General features: G+C 34.6%; 7 protein-coding genes across 10 annotated transcripts; 5 read left to right on the top strand and 2 right to left on the bottom strand.

Moving 5' to 3' along the window:
• The first annotated feature begins 415 nt into the window (after positions 1-415).
• Positions 416-1006, top strand: LOC17889404 (mavicyanin). The gene has a single exon (XM_006296122.1). It carries the CDS (start codon positions 416-418, stop codon positions 1004-1006), a length of 591 nt encoding a protein of 196 aa, XP_006296184.1.
• Positions 1007-2527: 1521 nt separating this feature from the next.
• Positions 2528-3103, top strand: LOC17889062 (mavicyanin). Its single transcript, XM_006296291.1, has one exon. It carries the CDS (start codon positions 2528-2530, stop codon positions 3101-3103), a length of 576 nt encoding a protein of 191 aa, XP_006296353.1.
• A 1077-nt stretch (positions 3104-4180) lies between these two features.
• On the top strand, positions 4181-7162 carry LOC17889198. Of its 4 annotated transcripts, none has more exons than XM_023785149.1 (5): positions 4181-4276; positions 5201-5323; positions 5416-6241; positions 6480-6667; positions 6758-7162. In XM_023785149.1, the coding sequence occupies exons 2-5, from the start codon at positions 5237-5239 to the stop codon at positions 6926-6928; spliced, it is 1272 nt and encodes a 423-aa protein (XP_023640917.1). In that variant the 5' UTR covers positions 4181-4276; positions 5201-5236; the 3' UTR covers positions 6929-7162. The 4 variants fall into 4 exon arrangements, with proteins under 4 accessions (XP_023640917.1, XP_023640914.1, XP_023640915.1 ...); XM_023785146.1 differs by having other exon boundaries at positions 6755-7148; XM_023785147.1 differs by lacking the exon at positions 4181-4276 and adding an exon at positions 4345-4478 and having other exon boundaries at positions 6755-7148.
• A 1395-nt stretch (positions 7163-8557) lies between these two features.
• On the top strand, positions 8558-12114 carry LOC17889823 (protein trichome birefringence-like 40). Its single transcript, XM_006294414.2, has 5 exons — positions 8558-8933; positions 9462-9633; positions 11075-11250; positions 11354-11512; positions 11661-12114. The coding sequence occupies exons 1-5, from the start codon at positions 8638-8640 to the stop codon at positions 11950-11952; spliced, it is 1095 nt and encodes a 364-aa protein (XP_006294476.1). The 5' UTR covers positions 8558-8637; the 3' UTR covers positions 11953-12114.
• Positions 12115-13449: 1335 nt separating this feature from the next.
• LOC17890152 (protein EARLY RESPONSIVE TO DEHYDRATION 15) lies at positions 13450-14724 on the bottom strand. Its single transcript, XM_006295088.2, has 3 exons — positions 14616-14724; positions 13907-14252; positions 13450-13818 (listed from the first exon to the last, which is right to left on the bottom strand). The coding sequence occupies exons 2-3, from the start codon at positions 14232-14234 to the stop codon at positions 13670-13672; spliced, it is 477 nt and encodes a 158-aa protein (XP_006295150.1). The 5' UTR covers positions 14235-14252; positions 14616-14724; the 3' UTR covers positions 13450-13669.
• Positions 14725-16290: 1566 nt separating this feature from the next.
• On the top strand, positions 16291-18124 carry LOC17888922 (phospholipase A1-IIbeta). The gene is made up of 3 exons (XM_006295659.2): positions 16291-16584; positions 16686-17043; positions 17369-18124. Exons 1-3 carry the CDS (start codon positions 16349-16351, stop codon positions 18008-18010), a joined length of 1236 nt encoding a protein of 411 aa, XP_006295721.1. The 5' UTR covers positions 16291-16348; the 3' UTR covers positions 18011-18124.
• On the bottom strand, positions 18060-18806 carry LOC17888871. Its single transcript, XM_006295298.2, has 2 exons — positions 18465-18806; positions 18060-18346 (listed from the first exon to the last, which is right to left on the bottom strand). The coding sequence occupies exons 1-2, from the start codon at positions 18566-18568 to the stop codon at positions 18223-18225; spliced, it is 228 nt and encodes a 75-aa protein (XP_006295360.1). The 5' UTR covers positions 18569-18806; the 3' UTR covers positions 18060-18222.
• Positions 18807-19691: the final 885 nt, after the last annotated feature.

Below are 19691 nucleotides of genomic sequence, written 5' to 3'. Positions count from 1 at the left end.
TAAAGATATGTTAAATACATCATAATTCTTCTTTGTTATTTATGTTTTTACTCATTCATTTTTTTTTTAACTCTTTTTGTTAATACCAACGCTTTTATTTTTGTATTACAAACAATTAAAAATATTTATCTCAGTAAAAACTTATTATTAAAAACTAAATTGTTATAGAAAAAGAAAAAGGAAATTCTAATGAAAGACCGTCATGGTATCAATCAATATATATTATCCAAATCTTCAAATCCCAAAAGAATAAGGAATTAAATTATCTCTCAACCGACCCCTCAGCTCTATATAAACACTCTTACGTATCCTCCATTCTCAAATCCTCACCAAACAAATTCATTAGTTACTTTCATTAATAGTCTCTCTCAAACTTGTTCTCTCATTCCAAAGTTAAGAACCAAAAAACACGACCATGGCTTTGATAAAGAACAATGTGTTTTTCACTTCTTTGTTGATTCTTGTAGCTCTTTTTGGAGTTGTCCTTGGAGGAACCGTTCACAAGGTTGGAGACTCGGAAGGATGGACTATGATAGGAGTTGATTACGAAGCATGGGCTTCTTCAAGAACTTTTCAAGTTGGAGACTCTTTGGTCTTCAACTACAACAAAGATTTCCACGATGTCACTGAAGTCACTCACAATGATTTCAAGCTATGTGAACTTTCTAAACCGATAACGAGATACGAGACCGGGTCTGATACCGTCACTCTAACCAAACCGGGACTCCAACACTTCATATGTGGATTTCCTGGTCACTGTAACTTGGGACAAAAGCTTCAAATTCATGTCTTACCGGCTTCGTTAGGACCCGTCGCTGCTCCCGTTCCTGGACCGGTCCGATCACCAAGCTCTTCTTCACCGTTGGTTGATTCACCGGTTAATAGTGCTCCACAATATCAGATGGGACCGTCACCAGCTCAACTTAACGCAGCTTCAACCTCCAAAATTGTTTGGATCGGATCCAACTTTCTTCCTTTTCTTTTGATTACTCTTTTAGTACTTTGATAGATTCATACATGATACACCTTTTGTCTTCTTTTTTTCTTTTGGCTCTGCTTCTTACCTTTGAGTTGTAGTTTTATTATTGTTCTCTAGCGGTTTTGTTTACTTCCATGTACTGTTCAACATAACTAATGGAAGATCTTTTATTTCTACTTCTGTTTGCTCACATTCATGCATGTACGTACGTACTTCTTATTTATACGTCCATATTATAATTAGTATGAGACATCAAAAAAGTAAAATTAATTAGTAAATTTTCAAAACTCTTATACAGTTTAGCATTGACAACCAATATCTTTATAAATATTACAAAGAAAAGAAAAAAAAATCTTTATGTATTTTCATAATAGCTAAAGAGAAATATGAACTCGTATATTTAGAAAGATTCTACAAAAATAAAATTTACGGAAATCAAAAAAGATATCATATACATTATAGAAAGATATAAATAAATATGAATGAATCATATTAACTCATATATTTCTTCACTAACATATTTTTATTTTTTGCTAATGTTAGCCATACAAATATAAATAATTCATATTTGACTAGCTAGTTCAAAAATTGTTCTTCATCTACATACTTTCCAACAATCTATATTGAACGTTTTGTGGTACTAAACTATAAATCGAGAAATAGCTAGATAGCTAGTCCAAGTATTTCTATTATCATTAATACTATACGAATCCAACCTAGATGAAGAAATTAAGTTATCTGTCCCTAAATCGATGGGCACAAAAACACAAGCAAGCAAAACCTAAACCAGAGAGTGGGTTTTAATATTTTCGGATAGCAAGGCAAATATATTGATTGGTCCATGAATCTGTAGAAATTAACTAGGACTCTTTTTAGTCTAGCTATATCATAACTCGTTCAGTAAATATGATTGCGTGACAAAAAGCTGTCGATGCAATATTGATATTCAAATCACGTGTTTCTTTCGAAAAAATCATGTGTTTATTCAAATTGTCAAAGGTTTATAATATTGTTAGTTTTTAGCGTCAAATAAAATGTTTTGAAGTGAATAAACACATGTTTAGCAAGACATGTTTGATAGTGAACAAAGCATATAGATCAAAATTAGGATATATATTTAGGTGTCATCATGCCATGCTTTGTTGATTTTGTTAACATCATAATTTTTTCCTTTTTGTTTTGCGTTTAACTAAAATTCTAAGCAATATTTTTTAAAAATATATCAACTGTTGATGTGTCACTGTATAAAAAATTATTGGAAAAAAACACAAATTAGATATGGTCATAGGATAGATCTCGAATATGGGAAAAGGAAACAAAGTACCTAAACGAAACATAAGCTACATAACCAATAGTATCTAGGAATTATCCAAATCTTCAAATTCCAAAAAGGGATAGGATTATGATCTCTCCACCGACCCCTCCCCCCATATAAAACCTCGTAAGCCCCTTCTCAACTTCTCTCACCAAACAAACTCATACGTACTTACATATCTCTCTCAAACTTGTTTCTCTCATTCCGAAGTTAAGAAACAAAAAAACACGATCATGGCTTTGATTAAGAACAATATGTTTTTCACTTCTTTGTTGATTCTTGTAGCTCTTTTTGGAGTTGTCCTTGGAGGAACCGTTCACAAGGTCGGCGACTCTAAGGGATGGACTATGATGGGAGATTACGAGGCTTGGGCTTCTTCAAGAACTTTCCATGTTGGAGACTCGTTGGTCTTTGCATACAACAACGATTTCCACGACGTCACTGAAGTCACTCACAATGATTTCGAGATGTGTGAATCATCTAAACCGCTTATGAGATACAACACTGGATCCGACTCAATCAGCCTAACCAAACCGGGACTCCTACAGTTTATATGCGGAGTTCCAGGTCATTGTACGTCGGGACAGAAGCTTCAAATTCATGTCCTACCAGCCTCGTTGGGTCCTGTCGCTGCTCCGGTTCCTGGACCGGTCCGAACACCAAGCTCTTCCTCATCTCCTTCACCAGCAACTGCCCCACAATATCAAGATCATATGGCTCCATCACCTCTTCAAAACGGTGGTGCCAGCTCAAAGTCAGCTTCTTGGATCGGCTTCATCAGCTTGTTGGCCTTGATCTTAGCATTCTAGTCTGGTATTTTATTATTACATTGTTGATCGTTATTTCTTTCTTCTTTCTTCTTTTTGTTAGGGAGTGTCAAGGTTCGTTGTTAAACTTAAACAGTAATACAACAAATTCCTTTATGTTTTCTTCTTCCGTTTACTCTACTTAATTAAGTTTTGCTTCCTTGTAATTATATTTAGCTTATTCATCAATTTAATTCTGTAAAAAAAAAACAAAATTAGAGGTCGTACGTAGTATCACACCAATCACCACCATAATAAACAAGTGACCACCTTTTTAATTATTGTTTTAATTTGAAGGAGAAGTAAACGTAATGGAAAAGTATATTATTTCTATTAATTATCAAAGAAAAAGTATATATATAATTTTTTTTTGTAGAAAGTGTTTACAAATATATTAAACTTTGGTTCCAACTAAAATACAACTTAATTAATTTTGGTCATTATTTTAATTTAATTTTGGTTCGATCAAGCAACGGAACAAGTACGGAACTAGAAGTGGGCCTATTTCATTGGGCCCAACTTAAATTCAAATTTTATTAGTTGCTTTGTATTAAAAAGCATAGCTTCGATTCAGAAATTATGAAAACCATTATAAAGAGAAAAACCTCCTTAAAGTTATCAGAATCATGGCGACAAAAAAAAAAAAAAAAAAAAAAAAAAAAAAAAGTTATCAGAATCAATTCTCCTCTTGATTAACTTAATCTTTAAAATATTTTCTAAACTAAATCATACATATAATCATAACTCTTTATGAAAAACAAAGATTAAACAAAAATAAAATCTAACAAAACGTGTTTTTCCGAACCGTTTTTGTGTGATAACAACAACATATATGAATCCTAACTAATAGTGGAATAGAATCATCAAGAATCAAATCCACTTGCGTGCCACGTGTCGAAATTGAAAAAGCAGATATTCACACTTTCCCATATAAAAGTTGGTAAAAATAATATTATGTCAACGCAACTCCTGGGTGGGTCTCTCGAACCGGGCGGGTCATATAAAACCGAACCCGGATTATTTATTTTTTATTCCTGTAAAAGAAAAACAATATTAACATAAGAAGAGAAAAAAGAGAGCTTCTTTAAAAGTTTGGTTTGCTTGCTTCATCGTAATAACTTACTCTGTTTCACGAAAACTCTCTCTATCAATCAATCCAGTGAACGTTGCTTTGAGGTTAATGATCCCATCTCTCTTCTTCTTCTTCTTCTCTTATCTTATTCTAAAGTTTATTCCTTTTTTTTTTTTTCAATTTCTGATTGATTCCAAACGAGGTTTTCGCGGGTTTTAGGGTTTTTGTTCTTCTTACTTGATCACGTTTTTTTTGCCCGAGTCGTCAAAATTTCTCTATTCCCACGTTTTGGGTTTCGAAAGTTTCGTAAGTTTGCTTCTCTCTCTCTGTGAAAATTCGTTGTTTTTTATGCTAAAGTTTTGGTTTTTTTTTTTCCAGATTTTTGTAGCAAGTTTTTTTTCACAAGCTTAAATCCTTCAATTTCAAGTTTTGTTTGTAAAATTTTGGATTAAATTGAAGAACCTAGTTGATCTTAAGAAGCAATCAGCTGTTAGTTTTAAGAATCAATTCGTTTCCTTCTTGGTATTTTTTCAAAATTTGTCTCTCTGTTGAAACTTTGGTTTTGTCCGATGATGATCGTTGATTGTTTTCATATGGTTAAAGTTTGGTGTTGACGAGTTTTTTGAAATTTATATTTCTGGTTTCTACATGTTTTCAATAGAAGAAACATGTGGTAGAGAGACATAGCTTATAGCTGCGGTCAAAAGATCTTATATCTCTTGAGGAACTTGTTTTGGTTAGAAGTTAGCGTCTAAAAGGCTCCTAGGATTTGGGAAAATTTGTTCATTGATGGATACACCTATGCAAAAGGGTTTACTTAGAAGTTGCATTAGCCATGTTCTGTTGGATAATCTATTTAGAATAACTGCTAAGCAACTGTCTTTTGCTTTGAGCTTCTATTCTTTTGCAATCTTGTTTCTCTGTTCTTTTGCAATCTTGTTTCTCTAACTCAAGAGTTGATGTTGTGTGTACGATACCACATATGCTTTTTCTCTCTCTGATTTTTCTTTTTCTGTTGGCATTGATAGAACAAATACAAGGACGTTGTTGGATTCGGAGAAATAATGGATTTTAAAGGTATAAAGTGGGTTGGGAATGTCTACCAGAAGTTTGAAGCAATGTGCTTAGAGGTTGAAGAAATCATTGTGCAGGTGAATGCTTTGTTGTGTAAGAACCTTGTAATTGTTACCATGTCTATTAGTATCTTTTGTTTAATTCTTGGTTTGCTTCTTTATGTTATTAGGACACAGCGAAATACGTTGAGAACCAAGTTCATACGGTTGGTAACAGTGTCAAGAAATTCTGTTCTGATGTGGTTCAAGACTTGCTTCCGGATGATGACTCTGTAGGTTCAGGAAAACCTTTACCCGTTTCTATGCTGAATGAATACGCTCCTGTTTGTTCCTTCAAAAAGAAAAGAGAAAGCGCGAACCGAAAAACCAGAGATGTGAAGCAAGAGGAAGAGGTAACTGAGGGGAAGAAAGATGGATGTGCAATGAATTTGCGTGGTCTCGATGCAGATGATTACGATATATGTACATCTCCGAGGCAGTATAGTTATGGAGGTCCATATAGAAGAGGAAGAGTCGGCCGCAAACAGATCTTTAAAAAAGAGGAGCTTTCCCAAATCACCAGGCCTTATATCCAGAAAGACTCGAGTAATTTAACAATGGTTCATAGTGCTCGTGTCAAAGATGATGTTGGAACTGTGAACTCAAGTAGTTTATCAATGGCTCATAGTGGTCGTGTCAAAGATGATGTTGGAACTGTAAACTCAAGTAGTTTATCAATGGTTCATAGTGCTCGTATCAAAGCAGATGTAGAAACTGTTAAGTCAAGCGATTCTCGCCCAGGTGAAATAGAAAGACTCATCTCTAAGAAGGAATGTCAGAAAGACGATAGAACTGACAATCAACATGGTCTGACAATGGTTAATTCTGTTAGAAGTAAAGATTCAGAGATTAGAACCGAGATTGAACACAGTCTCACTGTTGTTAATTCTGTTCGAAGTCAAGATTCAGAGATTCTACCATCTGTTGCTACTAGCTTACTTACAGGATCATCTAATGGTAACATCTCTGCTTTTAATAGTTTTTTTGAAACCATGAAATCTTAAGTTGGATCCGGGTACACATTCATATAGTAAGCATAACACATAGGCTTGCTGTATCATTTGGATTTATTTTACGATTATGTGATTCCTTATCGTTGTTTGCCTCAGTAATTGAGAATGGAATACAATAGGGAGAATCTAGCTCATCGTTTGAAGCAGTTCATTTTATCTTGCTTTTGGCTTCTTGTTTTCAGAATTCAGAAAGGAAACCAAAGAGGATTCGATGGAAGCAAGTTCGAGTTCTGTCTCCGAGCAGAAGTCCGAGATTCTCCAACATCTTAGTGGAAGATCAGTTGAGGAAAGCTGTATACTTGTCGACAGAGACGAATTCCATTGTGTGTTTCCTGACAAGATGGAGAATGACAAACACAAACCTTACAAGGTTTCTTCCTCTTCTCTGTTTCATGTTTGCATTTATCAATCATACACTAAGTAATAAGGCCTTATATAACATAAACTTATCCCACAGAAGATCAGAGACGCTATATCTTCAAGAATGAAGCAAAACAGAGAAAAGGAATACAAGCGTCTTGCGCGTCAATGGTACGCAGAAGATGTTGAGAATGGGAGTGAATGTGGCGATGATCCGAAACCAGAAGACGAAAACCGATCATCAGAAGAATCTGAATGGGAGCTTCTGTGAAATGTTGAATGGTACAGACTACAACAGAGAATATAGCTCTACTCTACTCTCCTCTACTCTCCCTCTCTTGTGTATATAAAAGAATGTATTAAGCAAAACATAAGAAGCAGCTTAAAAAAGGCTTCTTCTGGCTCTGGTTACATAATTTAATAAGGCCCTTAAAAATTTATACTTTTATCAAATTTTTATTTGACGTCTATTTATAAATTTCAAGTAAAAATGTTCTTTTTCTTATTTACAAATTGTGTCCATCTGTGAATACATATGTATTTGTGGGAAAGAAAAGAAAAAAAAAGTCTTTCCAGTGAAAAAGAGAAGTCTTGCCCTTTGGTGGTTGTGTAATAATTGTTTTCTTGTTTCGTCTATTTTACATTTCCAATTTGTTCCAAAATTAGGACCACTCTACATCATTTCCTTTTTTTTTTTACAAAAATTTGTTTTTAATTTTATTTTAAAATTCACAATATTTGGAACAATTTGAACCATATATATCTCTTCAAACAGGAAACTATAGTCATTTTCGCAAATAATTTTTCTAGGAGTTGAGAATCCGATAAACCCCTATATATAATGTATCTTGTTTTTTTAATGGGTTGGAAAGAGACATAACAATAATCTTTTATAATATAAATCAATAATATAACTCGACGGTTGAAGTAATAATTGAATTTGTTGATGAATGAATAATTGCTAATGGATGCAATTTTTTCTAGTTTTTAAAACCACAGCTTGCTAATGAAGGTATAATCATTAACAATTTTGAACTAGAAGATGAGCCAAATGATTATTGGAATTGATGCTTACATAAATTGTGTATTTTAATATTTCCATATGAATTATGTAAAAGTAGTTAAAATTGAAACTGTTGGATTCATTGCATAACCTAAACTATAGAGTCAACATATAAAATCATCCATTAGGTGTAGATTAGTATTAAAAAAGCTTAAATAGAAAGAAAATTAAAAGAGAAGTAAGTTTTTGGGAGTGAGTGAGTGAGTGGGGTGGTCGAGTTGGAAAAAGCAAAGCCACCCTAAAACACCATCATAACATGTGCAAATTGCTTATACATATACACATCACCCTTGTCTTATCATTCTCTTAGTATATTACAACATGCATGTTAAACCAATGGCTGCGCAGATAAATTACAAACCGTTAAAAAAAAAAGAGTTATTCATGAAATTTGATAAAACACAACATGATTGATGTGAACTATATGGAATCTCTCACTTTTAGAACTCATCCTGTTGTCATACGTGAGTTTGGTAGTGACGTACACTGATTTATGTGAGGAACAAGATTTTTTTAGTTTTTACTTTGATTTTATTATATTTTATGATTTAACAATAATACCTATAATATTAGATATACGGTATAGGTTTTTAATGTATGGCTTTTATCATTAAAGCCTATAAAACATGTTGGCTGAACTAAATACGATTTTAGCTGGATATCAGAACCAATTGGCTTATAAAGAGTTTGATTCAATATAATTAATCTATTTTGATTCCATATCACCTTTATCAGCTCTTCAAGTATATCTTAAGCATAAATGATTGTCCACGAAATAAATATGTAAATGAAATAATTCAAAAACATAACAAGAAAACTCACTGTAGAAACAAAGACTTCTTTGTATTATCTATAAAAAGCATGAGGCTTGAAGACTAAGTTGGTCATTCTTTCTTGGCGACTCCAAAAAAACAAAGATGGGACTCTGTTTCCAACTCAACTTAGCATCTCTGTCTCTCATACTCTTCTTCTCTTCATTCCATGCACATTCTCAACAACAATTCTTGGGACAAAACAACACAGGCTCAAGCTTGTTGAGTAGAGGGAGATGCAATTTGTCTAGAGGCAAATGGGTCTATGACTCTTCATATCCTCTCTATAGTGCTTATACTTGTCCTTTTATCGATTCTGAGTTCAATTGCCAGAAAGCTGGTCGTCCTGACACTAACTATCAGCACTTCCGATGGCAACCTTTCTCCTGTCCTCTCCCAAGGTACTTTAATTTTTTCACATGTATTAACCCACTTGAGTTTTGAATATTTTTTGAAGAAAAGCTTTTTTTTTTTTTTTTTTTGAAGAAAAGCTAAGGTTTCGAATTGTTCAAACACTTTCTTTTTCGTGTTTGCATTTATAAATATACGAGATATATACTTTTTAATATATAATAGTCTTACAATATGTTTACACAAACCTTTGGTTGATGTTTACGTTTACAATTAACAAATGGGTTTCTAACTAGTAAAATTTAACGAATGGTTTGGTAAAACATTTAATCGAAAGAACCCATATGAAAGTTCTAACTACTATCTTGGTTATGTGAAATTAGAAGTAGCTAAATAGTGAAAAATTGATAACACGAAAAACCGCTAATAACGTGGTTTTGAATTGGCTAAAAGTGGTCAATATATGTCTATGTAGTCAAATTTTATTATTATTTTTTTCCAACAATAGTCAAAGTTTATAATTAAGATATGTTTTTTTTTTGTTGTTGTTGAATGAGATAGTAACATGTAATTTACAGATTCGATGGGGCGAATTTTATGAGGAGAATGAGAGGGAAGAAGATAATGATGGTAGGTGACTCACTGAGTCTCAACATGTTCGAATCGTTGGCTTGTTTGCTTCATGCTTCTCTCCCTAATGCTAAGTACTCTCTTCGTCGTAACCAGCCTCTCACTTCCCTCACTTTCCAGGTTTTTCAACTTTATTTCCATCTCTTTTGTTTCCATTTTGCTTCTCTGCATATATATGTATATATAGAACTACTTTTGATTCTTTGATATTTTTTTGTTCTTTCTTGATTTGATCCTTAGCTTTATCAAGTGAACACCCAACACCACTAGAAACTAGAAAGTAGAAGTCTACTTAAATTATTAATTTGTACAAAACTAATTATTGATTTTTACACAACTCGCCGAATCTTTTGTCTTAATAGTACATGATTTATTATCTCCAATCTAGTTAGAACTTATTAGAACTTACCGACAATAGCACATTTTTTAGGGTTAATTATTTTAAAATGTCGTAATTGATTTTGATTTATTTAATCATTACTCACCAGAAACCCATGTTATAAACAATAGCACATTTTTATAGTTATGTAGTATGTATGTCTCTTAAATTCTGATATTTGTAAAAGCTAAATAAGATTACATTTTTTGTTTTTTGGTAATTCATGAAATTATAAACAGTGTTTTTGTTCTCTTTTGTTAATGTTGTCTCCACTTTCAACTCTTTTGGGATTTCTCTTTTTGGTTTTGGGCATTTAAATTTCATATATAAAAAAAAAAAGAGCAAGCTAGTCGCTGCTAAGTGCATGTATCATGACGCTACCACAAATGATCATCAGATACGTAGCTATTTTAGTTTCCTTTAGGTTTGGGTTCGATAGATCAAACAAACACTTGTCATTTAGTTATAGTAAGAAAAATAATAAAATTAGTATTATGGATTAGATAAGTAAGACTACGAAACATCCCACGTAGATGTTGAAAAAGAGTTCCCTACAACGTCACAATCTAATTTTTATCTTCTGAAAATGATTATCCGTTTTAAAAAGATTGTGTTGCTTACGAATTAAGATTATCCCATACATGTGGTTGCTTAAGATTGGGTTACTTTTGCAAGTTGTAAGGATTTGTGGCAACGACAGTTTTACGTTGTAAGAACATTATTCAATACGGACCCTTTTAACAAAAGTCGTAGGCATTAGTTAAGCTTTCTCTAAGAGACTTCTCTCAATAGAACCAAACATACACGACAGATTGGATCATTAATTAAGACACCCATCTACAAAATGATTTTGACAACCACTTAAGGTCAATGTCGTCTTCTTCTTCATTGTCGTAGACTAAACAGTGACAAGTCTGTCTCCATTGGGGATGACTTTAGATTTCTAGCTTCTTCATAGGTTTGCTACGTGTCTTTCTCTCTTTGGCTTAATAAAATACGATCGATGGCATAACCACATAGGCATCATCAGATCCGACCCAAGCCACAAGCTGGTGAAGCATGAGCTTTCAGTTTTCAGTTTTTAATATTTTTCTTTATTTTCAATATTCATTTTATTGATTATGTCATATTATTGTCACCAAAGTAATTTGACGTACATGCCTTTAATTGAAAAATGGATAGGAATATGGAGTGACGATATATCTGTACAGAACACAGTTTCTAGTAGACGTAGTTCAAGAAAAGGCAGGACGAGTGCTTGTACTTGACTCCATCAAACAAGCTAATGCTTGGCTTGGCATGGACGTTCTTATCTTCAACTCGTGGCATTGGTGGACTCACACTTCCGGACTCCAGCCGTACGCTCATTTTACTTAAACTCTAATTAAACACCTCTCTCTTTTAGTGAATTAATTATACTATAAGCTTCTGAACTAAATGTTTAATATAATGGTTTACTAGGTGGGATTACATGAGGGAAGGAAACCAATTGTACAAAGACATGAACAGGCTTATTGCTTATTACAAAGGACTAAACACATGGGCTCGTTGGATTAACCATAACATTGACCCTTCACGCACTCAAGTCTTCTTTCAAGGTGTTTCTCCTGTCCACTATGAGTAAGTCTTCTTTTACTCTCTCGCTCGCTTTCTCTTCTATCTCTTTTGTCTCTCACGTACACTTGATTTAAAATAAGTCTAACGAAACAAAAGAAATATATCTAGTTATTACCAATTGGTTTTGAAAACATTAGTTATCTTGAAACAGTGGAAGAGAGTGGAACGAACCATTGAAGTCGTGCAAGGGCCAAACTCAGCCGTTCATGGGACAAGGATATCCAGGAGGACTACCTTTAGGATGGGTTGTGGTTAACAAAGTGTTGAGTAGAATCAAGAAACCGGTCCATCTTCTCGACCTCACTACTCTCTCGGAATATCGCAAAGACGCACACCCAAGCCTCTACAATGGTCTCTCACAGGGTCTAGACTGCAGCCATTGGTGTCTCCCTGGTCTACCTGATACTTGGAACTTACTTCTCTATGCATCTCTCACTTCTTAGTTCTCGTTTCACATATTTGATTATTTTTCTACCATTTGATGAATAATTCGTGAGGTTCCTGTGATTGTGATTGATATTTTTCCTTTGTAATTTAATCCTAAGTGTAATTAAAGATTAAATACAAATGTTACATGCATCAACGGTTTAATATATTTCTCCATATATATATGTTTTACTAGGTGGAGAAGGGAACTTAAGCTAATGACACTCCTGTTTCAACATTGTTTGTTGATTCAACAACATTTTGATCCTCCATCTCTTTTCTTCCATGAATAGAACTCTTGTAACATTGAGGAGCGGTTTGGGAGCTTTTGGACAGACATGAGAATAGATATTCACCTATTGTGTTCTGTTTTTACAGGGCATTTGAGCTGGATTTTAAGTTTCACAAGCTGTTGGAACAGCTACAAGGTGTGATGAGTTCTGTTTTGCTAGACAGCAGCATTATTCTCCTTACGAAATGAATCATTTCAACTCTCCAATCGGATTTGTTGTTGCTTTAAACTCAGTTTTTGGAGAGAACCTTGAGCAGCTGGCCACAGTTGTGCTCACTAATGAGAAACAAAGATTAAGAGATTTCGGTCAATCATATCTACTACTTTGGCGAAGAAAGATGCAAGATGGGACATCAAGCTACCATGTTTGGCAACGTTGGAAAGCTCGGTATTTGCAGATTTTTGAGTATAAGTTTGACGCGGGATTAAAACTGCATTGTGTTGGCAACATGACTGCAAAACAGAGTTGTGAAAGGAAGCTTATAGGATTGAACTCAGCAAATGGGGAAAAGAACATCTATGTTTCTGTGTGGCATTGTTGGAAAAGAAGAAACTGCAGATCATTAACTTGCAATAAGGGCTGTTCAATCTTTTAATTCCCCATATTATGCATGTGAAGACTAAGTCCGGACCTGCACTTTCACAGAATCACTACGCTTGAGGGCAAGCTGTCTTAACCCGGGGGAGTATTGAGGGCAAGCTGTCTGCGAATGGGGGAGTATTGATAAGCTAATGGAAGCTGGTAGAGTTAAGTGAAGAGAAGAGTTCATAGGTTCAATGTTATCACGTTTTTGAATAAACGCAAGTTTTTTCACTTGGTAAAGTCAGCGTATGACACTGATTTGGACACACACAGGTTGAACGCAAGTTCTTTTCACTTGGTAAAGTATGATCTAAGCATTATTGCGTCTTTGCTTGTAAAATCAATAAAACTGTTGCATGAGTAACAGTGTTGGTATCACTATGATGTAATCGACATCCTTTTCTTGGCCACCAACCTTTCTAGTCCTTTCAGTAACTGGGACGTGAAAAGTTTCTACACCTGAGCGTCTAGGATAAGCTTTGGTTTCTCTGTCTTAAAGGCAAGGCAACATTTGATGCAACTGCTTCTTTGTAGCTATCACGGATTCAGTATGACCAAACTCATCTTTCTAATTATCTTTGTATGGAAATGTACTTTGCCTCTTCTTTAGTCAAATTGAATCAGACTTTTGGTGGAAGCTTTAATGGAAATAAACTCTTATCTCTTCAAAGTTTACATTTTTTTTTTACATTTTTGTGATAACAACAAGTTGAGAATGTAACATCATAAAGGTACAAAGTTACAGATTTGTTTTTGTGGAAGCAGATACTAAAAATTACAAAGGTACAGTGGTGGCTAAGATACAGACCAAACTGCTCTGACTTCTGACTAGTTAACTTGGAACCAAACCATCTCTTATTCAGCGAGGCTGGTGGATGTTTCTGGGAGCAGCAACCCTCTGGTTTCCCCATTTCGCTGGCTTTTCCGCATACTTAGCTGGTTCAACATACGATCTGGGACTCCTGTTTCCAGTTGATTTCCTAACCATCTCACCGTTCTTTCCTAAGCCTGATCATGGATGATAGACACAACAACAATTAGTTGATCTTTGGTGGATTGGCTTGTGTATTGGGGAGAGAGAATCAAACCAACTTACCAAATTCGGAAGGTGCTTGGTAATACATATGTCCATTGAACCCTTGATCAAACTCAGAGGCATCAGTGTCAAAGAAATCTTCCATGTCATCGAAATCAAATGATTCTGGAAGAAGATCAGCTACATCGACCTGGCCTCCACCATTCTCAATCTCTCCGTTGTCGTAGAAACCTTGATGCTGGCTGATCCAGTAGTCATGGTACCAAGTCGAAGTCGTCACCAATTGCCACCACTCCGGTGAGAAATCTTCCACTTGTCTTACAGCTGCTGGAACAAACAGAGGTGCGTCCGGGTTTAAAGTAGATCGTCTTCCTGATACCATCGCCATTCTTAAACAACTCTAGATCTGCACACACACACAAAACAAACAAATTCAGATTCCAACTGCTCAATCACAACAGTGAAATCAATAGATCTGTATATTTCTCCGATCAATTAACGCAGCAACGACAAAACTTCCGATAAAGATCACTCCAAGTCGAAGTTGAGTAAAGTAAAAGTTTGAAATCTGAAGATAAACGAAATCACTGATCTGATCATCACCTATGTTGATAACTAGTCAAATCCAAAAGTTTCTTAAGATAAATAAACCATCATCACAAAGATCTAATACCAGATGATACAAATTTCTTCATTTCATCAATCCAACTTCAAAAGATAAAACTCATGACTGATCGAGAAGAAGAAGAAGAACACAAAGATCGTTTACCTTGGCCGAGAAAATATGAATCTGCTGCCGCAAGTTGCACAAGTTGATAAAACTTTTTTTTTTTTGTTTAGAAAAAAGCGAAGTGGATTAGGATCATTCACCAGAACCTACGTTGGGAGAAGATGAGGAGGAAGAAGTAGTAATATATAAAGTAAGGTTCGGTGACGAAGCTAAGGTTCGTTAAGATGAAAAGGTGAGAGACAAGTGGGTAGGTTTGGAGTCCAAAGCTAACGTGGTTTTGAGTAATCTGCCGTCCACGTGTTGACGCGTTACTGTTGTTGGCTTTTATTGACTTTCTTTTATTTCGTTCCAATCCTGTTGGCTACTCATACATGTGTGTGAAGTTAAATTATTATTCTCTTTTATTTCAAAATATCTTAAACACTAGAAAGTCTCTAAAAATTTTATATAATAATATTTAAATTATTTTTTAAAATTCATACAAAAAAGCAAAGCAAACAAATTTTATAAAAAAGAGGATGAGAGTATGATATAATGAGAAAATGAGATAACGAGATAATGATATAATGAGAAAACGAGTATATATAGGAAGAGAAGTGATAAGAGTTACAATTTCATAAAACAATTATAGGAGTCAATAACTGATTGTGTGTTGAAAAAAATGAATGGGAAATATAGTAAATGCAGATTTATATTATTTCAGTTTTTATATTAAAGTGTGAGTTTAATTTATATGATTAAATGTGTTTTGTTTATTTTTTTCAGTTTTATATTAAAGTGTGAATCAAATATATAATATTTTTTAAAGTTACATGCCAAGTGGACCAATAAGAAGATAGTAAAACCTTATATATATATATATATTGTGAATAATATGATCGTTATTCTTTGATTTAAATTCATTATATTATTTTTTCAGCGGTTTGATAATAGAAAATGAAATAAAGTTGGTTGGTTAAATAGTTACATAGAAACAATTATCTTATAAATTTTTTTATACAAATTGTGTATAAGATCTACTGATTAATTATACTGGAAAACAATTAAGCTTTTTCTAATTTCAGTATTTATCATAGATTTGACCATACTAAAAAAATCTCTTTAATTCTTCTCTTATAAATTAACTTTTTAAAATTAGAAAATATGTTAGAAATAATTTATTACCCATATTATTAATAACTTTAAAAGGTATCTTTAAAGGAGTAGGGAAAACAATTCATAGCAATTTTCTTTGAATAAAAAATTATAACAACTTCATTTTATGTTTAGCTTATATGATATTTAATTTAATTAGAAACTAAAATTAGGAAAAACATATTTTTGCGATACTAACACTTTTTAAAAAGCAAACTATACACATAACATATAATTTACAACACAATATCATAAGAGAAAATAATTTTGAAAATGTTAGATTAGAAATTAATAAAAATGACACACGTCAAAAGCGTAGAGCGACAAATGTCGCATTGTGAGGCAAAATTAAAAAGAAACCTTGTCTTATTATTAAACGACACATGTCAGAAGCATAGAGCGACAAATGTCGTATCGTGAGGCAAAATTTGTTTTATTATGTAAAATTATCATTTTAAATCCAAACCATTTTTAACGTGCCTATATACACTTTCAAGTCTTTTATAGGCAAAACTTATGTGAGGGGCATGTATTAAGGACCAATACTTCACGCATTATCGAAACCTTTGAACACTCCAAATCAATTTTCCAAGGGCACAGAGATGAGGAGGTTGTTTTGATTAGAAGGTAAGTGGAAAATGGTGGGAGACATCGCCAAAAGATGGAAGGAACTGAGCGGCACTAGTAAATGGAAAGACCTGCTTGATCCTCTTGACTTGGATCTACGCCGCTACATCTTACACTATGGTGACATGGCTGAGGTTGGGTACCTTGCCTTCAATAGTGATCGCCGGTCTAAATATGTAGGAGATAGCTGCTACACCAAAGAAGAGCTCTTTGCTCGAACCGGCTACCTCAAAGCCAACCCTTTTAGGTAACAAACATATCTACTAGTACTCGGTTTCAGTGTGTAGTTTTGGTTTTGTTTCCGTGCACACCCCAACATAAAACATGTGTGAAAATGGTATTATCCAGGTACGAGGCGACCAAATTCATATATGGAACGTCGTCGATAAGGTTACCAGAATGTTTCATAATCAAGTCATTGTCAAGGGAGGCATTGTACAAAGAATCTAACTGGTTGGGTTATGTTGCGGTAGCTACAGACGAAGGCAAGAGGTTGCTAGGGAGGAGGGACATTGTTGTAGCATGGCGAGGAACAATTCAGCTGTATGAGTGGGCTAACGATTTCGATTTTCCACTTGAAACAGCCGAAACGGTTTTCCCTCAAGCAAACCCGAATGACACACCTCGTATAGCCAATGGTTGGTTGTCTCTTTATACATCCACTGATCAACGCTCACGTTTCGACAAGACAAGTGCACGAGAACAGGTCTCTACAAAATAACCTGCCCCATTATTAACTTCACGTCTGAATGTAGATTTGTTGTGAGTCGTGACAGGCCGGCCTGACCAGTTTGAGTCCGGCTAATTTTGGCTCAGGTTTTAAAATTTCGAACCAATCAAACTGCCAACTAAGGATGACCTGTGGTTAATCTGAACCAAAATGCAAAGTAAATGATAGGCTTGATAGGCTTTGCCTGGCTTGTTCCTAACTTAGGCTTGAAATACACACAGGGCTATTTTACAAACCTGGGTCAAGCCACTCCGGGGAGTTTTGACCATCCTTAACATCCCTATATTATTTTGGTTTTCAGGTTCAAGGAGAGCTCAACAGGTTACTAGAACTGTACAAAGATGAAGAAGTAACCATCACCATAACAGGACATAGCTTGGGCGCAGTTCTCTCAATCCTATCTGCGGCAGACTTTCTCTATAACGAATCCCTTAAGATCAGACCAAGTCTTCAACACAGGCTTTCTTGTGTCACAGTTTTCGCTTTTGGTAGTCCCCGCATAGGTGACCGCAGCTTCAAAAGACTCGTGGAGTCTCTCGAACACCTCCACATCTTAAGAGTAACAAATGTCCCTGATCTCATCCCGCATTACCCAGTATTCAGGTTCACAGATGTGGGAGAGGACCTTCAGATCAACACACTGAAATCAGAGTACCTGAAACGGTCCTTAAACCTGGGACATTTCCATAACCTGGAGGCTTACTTACACGGAGTGGCAGGGACACAACACGATCAAGGAGAATTTAAACTAGAGATTAACCGAGACATCGCTTTGGTCAACAAGGGTTTAGATGCTCTTGACGATAAATACTTAGTACCAGGACATTGGTGGGTTCTGGAAAACAAAAGAATGGTTCAAAGTGATGACGGTACATGGAAGCTCAACGGCGATAGAGCAAACCTCGAAGAAGAAGAAGAAGAAGAAGACTGCAAATTCCCATGAAGATAGCTACACTACAATGTCATTGAACCCATTTGAAGCAGTAAACAAAGAAGAACAAATGATTGGTAATTTATTGCACACAAATCTGAATCAGCAAATCTCAGTTTTTTTTTCCTTTTTCTTTTCACAAGAACATAAAAAAAAAAGAAGCAAATCCAATACTAAGAATTTGTAAGTAGAGAAGAAGTTATATACATTGGAAGAAATCAAACTCAGCAAGGGATCTTGGACATGAACCACTCCATGACATGAATCGGAGCTTTAATCAACCCAATTGCGATCTCCACAAGTACAGTCACACATAAGCAGCAAGGACATATGCATGACAACAACAATCTGCGAGAGAAATCAGATGAATAAGCTAATCATACGAAGATGGATTTTTAACAAAAAAACTGCAATTACACTATCAAAGTGAGAGAGAGAGAGAGAGAGAGAAATTGAGAAAACAGACCCGACGATCCAGATGACGACACCGACGATGGAGAGAAGGAGAGAGAGGAAGGCGAAAGGGAGACCTAAGAGGAAACCTAGAGGGCGGCAGTCTCCGTCGCACATGGTTGGTGGTGGCTCCGGCGAGTGTTCTGGTTACAAGTTGTAATTCAAGAGGTTGTTGTTGTGATGACTTGTGTGAGTCGTCTTCTCTGAATTTTCTATAAGGAAAGGTCTTCTTATTAATTAGATAGAGACGAAGGAGACGACGCCGTGTTACGTTTGGTGTATCTGTGATCTGTCTGTGTCAATGTTACCATTTTTTTTCCTTTCCAATTTGGTAGACAATATAAGACTTTTAAGACTACTATGACCGAGACTCTTTTGGATTTTGGAATATACACCGAGACTCTTTTTTTTTTTTTTAATTAAGAATAAATTTTTGTTTTTTCCCCAACAATACATATTTTTATGAAAAATTATATATTTGGAATGGTTTTATTTCTGCAGAGATTACAATAGTGGGTATTGTATTGTTTGTTGTGTGGCCTGTTTGTTTAGAGCAGTAGTGGTTTACTAAACTAATTGGGTAAACAATCATTGTTGCGGTAGATGAAAAAGTGAACAAGGCCCGTTTTATATATTCGAGTAGTATCAGGCCCATTTTTTAATGTGGATACTTGCTATATGTTCAAATAATTTTTAATCATACCATCTTCTTGTAATTATATGATAAAATATATAATTTCAACCAACCACTTCAATGTTTTGTATAATTTCCTTTTTTTTCTGAAAAAGGTATCGGTATATGTTGTCTAAAATTTGGTGAGTTAAAAGAAATCATACTTTAATTCCAAAAGTTCAATAACCAACTCCTGTAGGTGTAGTAAGTTCTTCAAAAATTAAACATTTTTTTATATAAAATAAGTTCTTGGATCTTAAAACATTACCAAAAAGTTTACCATGACAAACGAGAGTATATTTGTATTGATGATTTGATGTATCTACCAATATGTCCGATACTACTTAGTAACACCAAAATCAATTTTAGTTTATCTCTTTCTTCTTTTTTCTAAGAAAGGTATATACTTACTTACCAATCTTGTCGTCATAGGTCATCATCAAACACTAATATGTATTATGTGTTCAAGTGGGAGCAGAACGTTCGTAGACTAATATGAGAATGTCATGAGAAACTATTATACCAATGAATCTATCGATGCGCCCGTAGAGAATAATCTTTTTTGAG

This window comes from Capsella rubella, unplaced genomic scaffold, assembly GCF_000375325.1.
Source record: "Capsella rubella cultivar Monte Gargano unplaced genomic scaffold, Caprub1_0 scaffold_4, whole genome shotgun sequence".
NCBI lineage: Eukaryota > Viridiplantae > Streptophyta > Magnoliopsida > Brassicales > Brassicaceae > Capsella > Capsella rubella.
This window is presented reverse-complemented; position numbering and strand designations above follow the sequence as displayed.

Excerpts from the sequence above, each read along its gene's own strand:
- LOC17889062 (XM_006296291.1), top strand. The coding sequence starts at position 2,528 with ATGGCTTTGATTAAGAACAATATGTTTTTCACTTCTTTGTTGATTCTT.
- LOC17890152 (XM_006295088.2), bottom strand. The coding sequence starts at position 14,234 with ATGGCGATGGTATCAGGAAGACGATCTACTTTAAACCCGGACGCACCT. Across the intron at positions 13,819-13,906 it reads CCAAGCACCTTCCGAATTTG|GCTTAGGAAAGAACGGTGAG; the intron begins GTAAGTTGGTTT and ends ATCCATGATCAG.
- LOC17889404 (XM_006296122.1), top strand. The coding sequence starts at position 416 with ATGGCTTTGATAAAGAACAATGTGTTTTTCACTTCTTTGTTGATTCTT.
- LOC17889198 (XM_023785146.1), top strand. The coding sequence starts at position 5,237 with ATGGATTTTAAAGGTATAAAGTGGGTTGGGAATGTCTACCAGAAGTTT. Across the intron at positions 6,242-6,479 it reads ACTTACAGGATCATCTAATG|AATTCAGAAAGGAAACCAAA; the intron begins GTAACATCTCTG and ends TCTTGTTTTCAG. Across the intron at positions 6,668-6,754 it reads ACAAACACAAACCTTACAAG|AAGATCAGAGACGCTATATC; the intron begins GTTTCTTCCTCT and ends CTTATCCCACAG.
- LOC17889823 (XM_006294414.2), top strand. The coding sequence starts at position 8,638 with ATGGGACTCTGTTTCCAACTCAACTTAGCATCTCTGTCTCTCATACTC. Across the intron at positions 9,634-11,074 it reads TCACTTCCCTCACTTTCCAG|GAATATGGAGTGACGATATA; the intron begins GTTTTTCAACTT and ends AAAAATGGATAG. Across the intron at positions 11,513-11,660 it reads GTTTCTCCTGTCCACTATGA|TGGAAGAGAGTGGAACGAAC; the intron begins GTAAGTCTTCTT and ends ATCTTGAAACAG.
- LOC17888922 (XM_006295659.2), top strand. The coding sequence starts at position 16,349 with ATGGTGGGAGACATCGCCAAAAGATGGAAGGAACTGAGCGGCACTAGT. Across the intron at positions 16,585-16,685 it reads CTCAAAGCCAACCCTTTTAG|GTACGAGGCGACCAAATTCA; the intron begins GTAACAAACATA and ends GGTATTATCCAG. Across the intron at positions 17,044-17,368 it reads AGACAAGTGCACGAGAACAG|GTTCAAGGAGAGCTCAACAG; the intron begins GTCTCTACAAAA and ends TTTGGTTTTCAG.
- LOC17888871 (XM_006295298.2), bottom strand. The coding sequence starts at position 18,568 with ATGTGCGACGGAGACTGCCGCCCTCTAGGTTTCCTCTTAGGTCTCCCT. Across the intron at positions 18,347-18,464 it reads GTCGTCATCTGGATCGTCGG|ATTGTTGTTGTCATGCATAT; the intron begins GTCTGTTTTCTC and ends TTTCTCTCGCAG.